General features: G+C 42.4%; 1 protein-coding gene across 2 annotated transcripts in view; it reads left to right on the plus strand.

Moving 5' to 3' along the window:
• The first annotated feature begins 226 nt into the window (after window positions 1-226).
• pds5a (PDS5 cohesin associated factor A) overlaps window positions 227-12,375 on the plus strand; it is a 41,521-nt gene continuing 29,372 nt past the window's right edge. Inside the window, exons 1-2 of one of the 2 annotated variants that reach the window (XM_083765192.1) lie at window positions 227-330; window positions 1,239-1,388. In XM_083765192.1, the coding sequence (XP_083621318.1) occupies window positions 1,278-1,388 (111 nt within the window). In that variant the 5' untranslated portion in view covers window positions 227-330; window positions 1,239-1,277. Of the gene's footprint in view, window positions 369-1,238; window positions 1,389-12,375 lie in introns of both variants that reach the window. The other variant, XM_083765193.1, reaches the window with a different exon arrangement.

Genomic DNA, 12,375 nt, shown 5'->3' on the forward strand with positions numbered 1-12,375 from the left:
TCTAAACTGAAGATAAATAACACTGGCCTTGGATCATCATTCTGAATCCCGCCACATCTATATTCATATGCAGTGCCATCGGCAGACCGAAGGGGGTGCTATATACCCAGTATACACACACGCACGCACGTACACACTCACTCACGTACACAAACACGCGCGCACGCACGCGCGCACACACACACACACACACACACACACACACACACACACACACACACACACACAACACAGCACTGGAACTGCACTGACTGAGGGGAGAAAGCTTTGTGCCGAAACTAGAAACCCAACCTGTGTCAGACCAATGAATTAAAACGGCCTACTTCAGAGGTAAATACTAAAGAGGAATCCGCAGCAAGCGCCTGCGGGTACGTTTTGCTCAAACTGTATGTGTGTGGAAATAGATTGAATTCATTTAGGATGTTTAAAAATAAAAGCAGCCGTGAGAGCAAGTTGGTAGAGAGGAGAGAGGAGCTAAACTAGCGACAGGAAGAACCAATGTTGATGAAGTTGTGGTGGAGGTAAAAAAAAAAAGAAAAGAAAAAAAGATAGAAATAAGTACATTTAATTGCATTTCTTCAATTAATAAAGTTGTAATGATTATGAGAAATTGCAGAAATTAGCCACGAGTACAGCTATTTGAAGCAAAGGGTTTGGAGACTTTTCTCTTATTGTTGTAGTGCTTGATATGAGGGTATGTTTGAATAGTTGGCGGCCTGTGTTAGCAGTACATGCTAACCAGTTTGCTAACATGGATGGACAACATGACTAGTAGCCGTTAGCTAGCTAGCATCCTCAGCTACTCCCTCCCGCAAAATTGCCTGTGAATGATGCCTGCAGTGCAGCTAGTTGGCTAATGGACTCGTAATGTTCTGGTGGGCATGTGGCTACTGTTCGACTTGTAAAGCACACCACTTTGACTCGTTCTATTCGAGTGGTTCGTTTGACTGAAGATTGTAGTCTTTCTTGTCCCCTTGCCTAGCGACTCTTTGATTATGGAGCTTGATGTTTAGCTGGCTGTGTTTTAGCATCCGAGCTAACATTCATGTTTAGGTGGTCTTATTGTATTTTGTCTTGCAAAAACATTTCGTTGCTCAGGACATCACAGTTTGAACGTGCTCGCTGTACCATTTTCTGGTACAGAAATTATCGCTGGAGGCAAGTAATTGTAGCTTAAAGATGTTTTTTGATAAGTACGGTAGAATGGTTGTGTTGAACTTTTGTTTTGTGACCTATAGAGGCCAGTAGAAGACCGTGCGGATTATACTTCAACAAGCATGGAGTTCCCGCAACAGCAGAAACCGGCGCCTGGGCTCATCACCTATCCGCCAGGGGTGAAAGAGATTACGGACAAGATCAGCAACGATGAGGTGGTCAAACGGTTGAAGGTAATGTAATTCATCTCATGCTCTCTTTTGAATATATGGCATAAACCTTACAGCAGCTATGCTGTGCATTGAACCTATTCGGATCGATTCCTATTGCCTACCACCTACCACCTGGACCATAGAGAGAGAAACCCCCTAACTTTACGAATTAGAAAGATAACAAATCAAGGTGCTCTCTAGAGCTTGCCAGGTATCGACTGACTTGTTTAACATATCCAATCCAGCATTGAGATTGATTAGTGGTAGCCTATCTGTGCTGTGAATGTGCTTGCCAAAATGTATTTAAGTTTAAGTTTGGCATAATGTCATCACACTTAGACTAAAATGGAGTAGTGGTTCTGAGTAGTGGTTCTTCTTTGGTTCTCTGAGCTCTCCCCCTTCTTTTGAGCCATGGTCTGCAAAAGCGAAATGGGGCTTATGTACCAAAATATCCAATGACCTAAAACGATTAATTTGGGACAACTACAGCCTGCACTATATTGGGGTGCAATACACTGTGTGTAGGTGTTTGTCTGTGGTGGCAGCAACACAAGATTTGAACTGTCCTACAACAACATACCAACAGTCAAACACCCTGGTCTCCTCAAACCCTAACCTAACCTCACAGGAAGCCACAGGTGATTTTTTTTTAACCCGCAGCACAGATTTGTTTTAACCGGCCATGCATGTCGGGAGCCACGGGTGATTTTTAACCCGATGTAGGGATGATTTAACCCGCAGCACGGGTTTGTCTGACTAATGACTATACGTTGGTATGTCTAACCAACGTATGCATCCCTGGTTGCACTGGTGTGCCGAATCTTTTCAGAGGTGTGCCAGAATATAATTTAGGTGTACCAACACATACACAGATTACACACACACAGACCTGCTAAATGTAAGGTGCACTGGTGCGACCAATGAAACGGTTTAGTTGTTTTTGGGTGCTTTGTGCGATTGTTAGATGGTTACATGCTCCTTTGTAGTGATGCACCGAATATTCGTCCGCAGAAAATATTCGGCAGAAAATAGCAAAAAATGCATTTTCGGCCTATTCGGTTTTGGCCCGAATAGGCAGAAAATATATCACTGAATAGTGTATGCAATTAATGCATTAAAAAGAGCTGAATAAATGTTTTATGGACCCATAATAGTGATTATTATTTAAGTTAAGTTTTTCCATAACCATTTATTTTGCCATAAATCAGGTAGCTTTAATGACGGCAATGGTAGGAAAAAATATATATAATATTAATCATATTCAGGTATTCGGTTTTCGGCCAACTGTTTCCTATATTCGGCATTCGGTTTCGGCCAAGAATTTCCCTTTCGGTGCATCGCTAGTCCTTTGGATTAAAATTGAAACACTTGGCCCAGGCCGTAGCGTAACGGTCTGGGCACCGGACTGGTGATCCAGTCGCGGTGTGCCGCGGGTTCGACTCCCGGACCCGACACGGCCTTTACCGCATGTCATCCCCCCATCTCTCTCCCGTTTCCTGTCAGCCTACTATCTGTCCCTTAAAAAATCAATAAAGGCGTAAGCCGCAAAAAAATATCTTAAAAAAAAAAAAAAAAAAAAATTGAAACACTTGCCTTAGGGCTCCCAGTGAAAATGTTTTCCAAAAACAGCCTATATTCCCCCCCGAGCTTTTTCACATTTTTTATTTAGCTACATTGCAAAAGTAACATTACTTTTAACAGTGCAGAAACATAATTGCCTTCCTTGATGTATTAATGAGCATCAACGACCATCACCTAGGCACAGTCACAGACACACAGCTACATCTACTACTGATTACTGAAAGTGACATTTTTCTCTCCAAAAGCACTTGAATAATGGAAGATGAGTAAAGCTCACATTTCATATCACACACAACATAAATCACTAGCCCCCCTAGATTTTATTTTATTTACTTTTTTATTAAATCGATTAATATTGTCGGGATAAACGATATGTCTGCAGGATTAATATGGATATACGATATATCGTTACATGCCTAATACATATTAGCTGGTGGACAACACCGACATACATACCCAGCCGATCGCAGTACTTGCTTGTGCAAGTAATGAGCAACCTCCAACACCAACCAAATGTAACTGAACAGCAAATTACTGTGAACTAGATAAAGTGCCAGGCAGGTGAGGTTGTGGCCTCATCTATAATAGGCCAATGTAAAAAGGGTGCCATTTCTTCTGACGCCTTGGATGGCAATTGGATGATTTGAGGCATTTTGTTCCAAAAATGTGTTTTGCTAAAATCCACCTGTTGGTGGCGCTCTAACCGACCAATGGGAAACGGGTGGGATAGTGTATATTCCTCAGCCTAGTAGAAAAGTCTGTGAAAGATTTCACGTAAATTGCATGCTGCAATCTGGTAATATAGTAATATGTTTTACAAAAGTCGACCTCCTGGTGGCGCTATAACAGGCCGTTCTGGAAAATTTGGGGCAGAGGTTCATCGTTGGCATCCAGGGAGTCGTTGGCATCCAGACGCACACACAATCCTGCCAACTTTGAAAGCCAATGTTAGCCAATTAGGATGGAATATGAAATATCGGACGTATCCGTCTTCGTCTTGAACACATAGACTATAGAGATACTGATAACGATTTGCAGGAGTTTTGGACAGAATCTGGAGGAGTAATATAAAAAAATATGTTTTACAAAAGTGGCCCTACTGGTGGCGTTATAACAGGCCGTTCTGGAAAATCTGGTGCAGAGGTTCATTGTTGGCATCCAGGGAGTGTGTGTGCAAAAATTGGAATCGACCGGGTTACCCGCACAGGCACACGCACGGAGACAATAATTAACATTAGTCAAAGGTGATACTTTTTGATGCAACATTTGTAGACTAGTATGAAACTTGCACAGTTATGCAGGATATTATAATGTATCATGTGGTATGGTATGATGGGTTGATTTTGACAAAATGCTGTTAATGTTTTTTTTGCATTGTGGTCTCTTTAGTGACATTGTGGCAACAAGTGCTGTTGTATCATGCTAGTGATGCAATAGGGTGGATAGTGTGGATGTGCTTAGTCGGGTAAACTTGATAGGATTTATTTTTATTCTAAGACTAGCACCTAACAAAAGCTTCATAGCATACACCTACTTATGGTCTGCAAACAAAACATATTTCTTGTGATCAAGAAGAGTTGCATTTTTGAGGTTCACCTCTGTTATACTAGTTAGTGTTGCCTCAACATATTTGATCAAGGATCAAGCCACGTCTCCCTTTCCTACTGAAGCTGTTCTAGAAAATCCTGTGTATATCCCAGGTTGTGAGTTGTGTTTCCTTAGCGTGCTGTGAGGTAGCTTGATTTACACCTCTGGAAATTACGCTAGTGATGCCTTGATTCATGGAGGCATTGCGTACATTTTGTTACTCCGCAACAAGGCCATACTGAGCTATGGAGCAATCCTACTCCTTAAAATTTGAACCTGCCATAAATCTTTATTACATTTTGTAAAATAATAAATAAAGTAAATCTTATATTAGGGCTTGCCTTGGACACATATGTAGTCGAATCAATATCACGATTATTTAAAACTTTTGCGTCAATTACGATAATGAACGATTATTTTATACACTTTTCTTTACACACACACACACACACACACACACACACACACACACACACACACACACACACACACACACACACACACACACACACACACACACACACACACACACACACACACACACACACAGTCACAGTCACACCACGCACAGTCACATTCACACACACACACACACACACTGTAATTTGTCACAGGTGTGTGACTGGCACATGAGCATGGGTTGACAGTTGACACAGGTAGACCTGAGAATGGGTGACACAGGTAGATGGACAGAAACGGACATCTCCATATACAGTGCCTTCGGAAAGTATTCACAGTTTCACACCCCTTCACTTTTACCACATTTTGTTTTGTTACAGCCTCATTTCAAAATTGATTAAATTAGTTTTTTTCCTCATCAATCTACACACAATACCCCATAATGATGTGTAAAAGTGAAAAAGGTTTTCTCAAATATTTTGTTAATTTATTAAAAATAAGAAGCTGGAAAAACACATGTACATAAGTATTCACACTCATGACTTAGTACTAAGTTGAGTTACCTTTGGAAGCAAAGACTTTTTGGGAATGATGCTACAAGCTTGGCACACTTTAATTTGGGGTATTTTCCCCCTTTTTCTCTGCAGATCCTCTCAAGCTCTGTCAAGTTAGACCGGGAGCGTCGCTACACAGCTATTTTCAGGTCCTTCCAGAGATGCTCAATGGGGTTCAAGTCTGGGCTCTGGCTGGGCCACTCAAGGACTTTCACAGAGTTGTCCTAAAACCAATCCTTCGTTATCTTAGCTGTGTGCTTGGGGTCGTTGTCCTGTTGGAAGGTGAATCGTTGACCAAGTCGGAGGTCCTGAGTGCTCTGGAGCAGGTTTTCATCCAGGATGTCTCTGTACACTGCTCCATTCATCTTTCCCTCTATCCTGACAAGTCTCCCAGTTCCTGGGAGAGTTGTTCTCCCCACAGCATGATGCTGCCACCACCATGCTTCACCGTAAGGATGGTATTTGCCAGGTGATGAGCGGTGCCTGGTTTCCTCCAGACGTAACGCTTGGCATTCAGGCCAAAAAGCTCTATTTTGGTTTCATCAGACAAGAGAATCTTGTTAATAATGGTCTGAGAGTCGTTTAGGTGCCTTTTGGCAAACTCCAAGTGCGCTGTGACGCCCGGCTGTCATGTGCCTTTTATTGAGGAGAGGCTTCGGTCTGGAGTAAACCAGGCACCGCTCATCACCTGGCAAATACCATCCCTACGGTGAAGCATGGTGGTGGCAGCATCATGCTGTGGGGATGTTTTTCAACGGCAGGAACTGGGAGACTTGTCAGGATAGAGGGAAAGATAAATGGAGCAGTGTACAGACATTCTGGATGAAAACCTGCTCCAGAGCGCTCAGGACCTCCGACTTGGTCAACGATTCACCTTCCAACAGGACAACGACCCCAAGCACACAGCTAAGATAACGAAGGATTGGTTTTAGTACAACTCTGTGAAAGTCCTTGAGTGGCCCAGCCAGAGCCCAGACTTGAACCCCATTGAGCATCTCTGGAAGGACCTGAAAATAGCTGTTCAGCGACGCTCCCCATCTAACCTGACAGAGCATGAGAGGATCTGCAGAGAAAAAGTGGGAGAATACCCCAAATTCAAGTGTGCCAAGGTTGTAGGATCATTCCCAAAAAGTCTTAAGGTGCCTCAACTTGGTACTAAGTCAAGAGTGTGAATACTTATGTACATGTGTTTTTCCAGTTTCTTAATTTTTATAAATTAACAAAATATTTGAGAACTTTTTTCACTTCATCATTATGGGTTATTGTGTGTAGATTGATGAGGAAAAAAACAAATTTAATCCATTTTGAAATGAGGCTGTAACAAAACAAAATGTGGTAAAAGTGAAGGGGTGTGAATACTTTCCGAAGGCACTGTAATCTGTATATATGACAAAGACCCCGACAGGCCGACACTATGATGACTCTGACATATTGTTCGGCTTGGCGGTGCGGCGTAGGTGTGAGGGCTATCTATCTACTCTGAACCTGTAGTATAGATACATTTGCTGTGTCCAGGGTTAGAGATATGCACGGTGACAGCAATTAATTTGTTTCATGGCCAAGGTTTCCTTATTGTTATGTCTTGTGTACAGTTACAGAACAGTACTAAATTGATTTTGTTCTGGTTCCTCAGACATTGTAACAAAATGAATGATGGTACATGAATGCTGTACGACAATAAAGAAACGATGAAAAAAACAACAGTTTGACTTTGACCGTTGTCTATAGTGCTTAAGGAGCTTGAAAGCACTGTGTGCAAGGTTGTTACTCCTGGGTTATAAATATCAAGTCTAAACATCTTTGAGTTCATAGAAAAGCTTTAAAGTGACATGGGTCAGTGTGCCTTTGGCAGTGTTTAACACAGAGGCTGTCTGACCCCAGACAAGCAGTCATATTTACCAGACAGTGGTAGTGAAGCATAGATTTCGAGACTATGATATAACCACAGATTGAGGACAAATACCAGTAAGACCCCCTGAGGGCGAGAAGCGTGCAGGCCTCCACCTGGGTGACGGCAGACTGCTGGGCGAGCACTGGCGCTTTGGCATGGGGGGTCAGATCAACATATGGGATGAATTCTGTACTGGCCATATAATAATAATAATAACTAGAACTGCACTCTGTCGAGTGCATACTTGCTTGTTGCACACTAGTAGGCCATAAATGGCCAACTAGTGCGCAAGCAGAGCGCGCAAGTCCTTTCGACCGCTGTAAACTGTCAATCTCAGTATCTCTGTGAAGGAACGTTTGAAATGTATAATTTTTAGATGTAACTATTTGCTACCTACCTACTTTATGCATATAAACACCTAGTATTATTAAGTATGATTCAAGTTTCTATCTATATAAGTTTGGGTGAAGAGCTAGTCATACATATACACACCACGTACTCTGGTCCCAGCAGATCAGGCACAACTTGCTATTTCATTTTTACTGATTATGTATATAGTATACGTATGACTAGCTCTAAATGATGACGTAAGAGATATGGTCATTTGTGGTCGTTTGGTCCCAGCAAAGCAGGCATATACTATATAGGCATATACTATATATAGTAGTATATAGGCATATACTATATACGTCGTATACTATACTATATAGAGTGTGTAAGTTGATTAGCGGTATACTGTGGTTACTTTGCGCCAAAAACCGTGACAGCTGTCCCGCCATTTGATGTTTATGCAAGAAAACAGCAAATCTGTGCCTGGTTTGCTGGGACCAAATGACCACAAATTACCATATTTCTTACGTCATCATTAAGAGCTAGTCATACATATACACACCACGTACTCTGGTCCCAGCAGATCAGGCACAATTTGCTATTTTATTTTTACTGATTATGTATATAGTATACGTATGACTAGCTTTAAATGATGACGTAAGAAATATATATAGTATATATATAGTATATAGGCTTATACAATATACGTATACATATATACTCTATACTCTATACTGTATAAAGTGTGTAGTTGTAAGTTGATTAGCGGTATACTGTGGTTACTTTGCGCCAAAAACCGTGACAGCTGTCCCGCCATTTGATGTTTATGCAAGAAAACAGCAAATCTGTGCCTGGTTTGCTGGGACCAAATGACCACAAATGACCTATACACACCACGTACTCTGGTCCCAGCAGATCAGGCACAATTTGCTATTTAATTTTTTACTGATTATGTATATAGTATACGTATGACTAGCTCTAAATGATGACGTAAGAAATATGGTCATTTGTGGTCATTTGGTCCCAGCAAAACAGGCACAGATTTGATGTTTTTCTGCATAAACAACGAATGGTGGGACAGCTGTCACGGCGGAAGAGACCGGGCGAAAACATTACTTGCGCGCTCTGCTTGCGCAAGTAATTAGAACTGCACTCTGTCGAGTGCATACTTGCTTGTTGCATATGGCCTAGTGCGCAAGCAGAGTGCGCAAGTACTTTCGACCGCTACAAACTGTCAAATCTCAGTAATGACTACTTGTGCCTGATACGGCAGTGGTGCCAGAATTAAACAATGGTAATTGTTTTTATACTCTTCAGAAACATAATGTTGTAATGAATACGTAAGTGACGACTTTGGATGGTGACGTATATGTCAATCAGTGCCTCCCAAGACTAAAACATATCGTCATTTCGTCACCATCGAAAACCAATTACACTCTGGCATTGGGTCCTTTAATCCACATATTTTTTACGTCATCATTGAGAGCTAGTTATACATATACACACACCATGTAATCTGGCACCACTGCCGTATCAGGCACAATTTGCTGGGACGGTGCATACGCAATTACGCATCAAAAGTGGCGGGACGGCTGGGACGGTGCATACGAGTCCCGGGCGAAACTAGTACTTGCGTGCTCTGCTTGCACAAGTAATAACTTTATTTATATAGCACCTTTCTAGGCATGAGCCACAAAGTGCTGCACAGGAATAATAACAAGAAAATTCACAATAAAAAAATAGAAAAATAAGATGACCTATCATAATAAACAAGAAATGACCAAACATTTAAGTAAATCAAGAACACATCAGGGGCCCGTTTCACGAAACTTGGATTAGAGATTAAACTGGGATTAACAGATATCCTGGTTTAATATATCCTGGATCAGCGATTAACCTGTTTAATGAAAGCTGGTTAATCTTGCCAGATTAAGTTTGCCAGTTAACCTGGATAAGTGGATATGTTGAGGCTTGATTCAGTTTCATGAAAGCAATGCCACACAAGTTACTATGGAAACTAATGGTCTAATGCTGTGGATTTAGCCTGCTCCGGACCAGGCTAACAGCCAGGTTTAACCTAATCCTGATGTCTTTACTGTTCATTAAGCAGTCAATCTGATCACAAACCAATGATTTTTTCCACACTTATTCAATTATTATGGGTTTATGTTGCCTTGTTTTAATCGGTCTGCATTAAAGGACTAATTTAAGCACTATATACAAAATCAAAGAACCAACATATATATATATATATATTCTGCACAGTGCACAACCTCATCCTGACAGCTTGTAGAACTTTTGGTGACTGTTCCCCCAGAATAGGTTTGCTGTGGTGCAAGTGGTAAAGAAGAATTATTATATTATAAAAATAAAGTAAAGGTGAAAACATGACTAAATATCACCATTAATTCATTGTTTTACAACATATTACCATTGTAACATTTCACCCACTATTGAACCCATGACCCACAGTTCACCTGTCTGGCCAACAACCCCCTTCCCCAAAGGTAACTCCCTCAGAGGAGGAAGTTATGGCCAAATATCACTACAAGTACAATATCATTATGCTTACAATATTAAGAATTCCATTACATTTATTATGACGATTTAGTTAACCCATTTTGGGCGGGAACCCCTTTTGGTGTTAGCATTATATTATGCTTTACCTAATAGCAGATCTACAAGCTCGTAGTGCGCCACCGAGTGGCGCGCTACGAGCTTGTAGGTCCTAGGTGGAGCATAGGGCCGCAATCGCACCCCGCCATTGGACTCTGTTTTGAGCAGTTTTCTTCAGCTGGGCCCATGATAGTCCGGTCATCTTTGCCTCACTCTCCACTGATCTTGTGTCTGTTTTGGCCTCCCCACTTTTCTTTTGCCCTGTGGATTCCAGTCCAGTGCTTGCCTAGTGATGTTGTCAGTAGGTTTTCGGAGGGTATGTCCAATCCACCCCCACTTTCTCTTCTTCACATCCTGGCTGATGGAGTTTTGGTTGGTGTCTCCAACAGGCTGGCAGTTGATATTTTATCAGGCCACCTGATGTTCAGAATGCGTCTTAGGCATCTGTTGACAAATGTCTGGAGTTTGTTGGTGGTAGTATTTGTCACTGTCCATGTCTCTGATCCATGACTTGACGTTGGTAGTGGTAAAATGTAGACTATATTTTTGTGGTTTGACGAGGTCAGATCCACATAATGGAATGTCAGAACAGGAAGGACTGGTGGAATGGTATGGAATGTCAGAACAGGTCACCTCCATATATAGAGATTTATGGGTTTGAGGTTTGAGGTCAGATGTAGAGTTCTGGCCGGCTCCATATATGCAGATCTAGGTGATGATCTAGTCTTCTCCATGTATGGTTATTAGTGACCTGCGGATGGTGGATTTAGCTGCGGGTAACCACGGTTGGCATATGGTGCGGTTAATATAAATGGGATGAAGCGGTTGGATAATGGGTGAATAATGGCTTTGCGGTTGCGGGTGAAAAAAAACTCCATCCGCAGGTCTATAATGTTTATCCAGGAGAATGCAGTGTTAAATCACAGTCGATCCATCTTGTGTGAATTTCACCACGACAACTCAAAATGTGACTGTGTGTATTGTGTATGACTTGTGTGTCGATACGCACTCCCAACATCTGCTGGGCTGGGGAATTCCTGAGGGATTCCTCCAAGACATGGATCAGGGCAACTGTGAGTTCCTGGACAATCTGTGGTACTTGGTGGCATCAGATGTGTTTATGCATAACGTCCTGTAGGTGCTCTTGGATTTAGGTCAGGGGAGAAAGAGAGGGTCAGTCAATGGCATCAATGTCTTTGACATCCAGTGTGTACAGTACACACTGGCCACAAGAGACCACGTGCATCAGGACAAGGCACTAGCGTTGGGCCCAGGGCCCACTGCACTAGCGTACACGCTTCCCAGTACCTAACAGCAGTCAGAGTACCATAACATTGGCTATGTCAAGGAGATCTGTGCAACCCTCCAAGGGTAGCCTATGCCTCCCCATGGTGGTCATACTGGATGATCATGTACAGGCAGCAATAGAGGGTATGCGCATGCTTAAAGTGAATGGCACATCGAGTGGCAAATCGAGAGGCAAAGCAACATGCAAAGTGAGTTTAACATTGTTTAACGTTGTTTAATGCAATCAGATAGGACTTTTCTGTTTGGATGCATGGGTTGTCGAGGCCAGAAAGTAGTTTTTTGCCACTCAGTAGGCATTCCTGCATAACTTCCGGGTTTGATGATGATGTCACGTGCATAACCTCTATTGGAGATGCTGCGATGCATGTTTACACTTTACACACAGCAACTATCTTAAGCAAAGACCCGCCCCCGTCTGCCTCTGATTGTCCCCCCTCCCACTAGTAGTAGGAAGGAATGGCCATTGGGCGCCCACATTGTCAAACTGGCAGCCAGCTGGGTTGCATGCATCGTTAGTCATTAGACTGAGTCCCAATCCACACCTCCCGGGTTCGAATCTCGCTGCCGTCACTATTCTTCCAACAACCGCGGAGTGTGGACTAGTTTTTTGGCCTGTAGTGTAAAGTATTATATAGTTTATCCGTGATGGAGGGGCGCCGTCTCGAGCAAACCTGAGCCACGAGATACGCCACTGCTATGCGCGCAAATTGCCGTGTCAAACGTTGTGAAGTTAGCTTCAGCC

This window comes from Protomyctophum parallelum, assembly GCF_964188405.1.
Source record: "Protomyctophum parallelum genome assembly, chromosome: 5".
In the NCBI taxonomy this organism is placed as follows: Eukaryota; Metazoa; Chordata; class Actinopteri; order Myctophiformes; family Myctophidae; genus Protomyctophum; species Protomyctophum parallelum.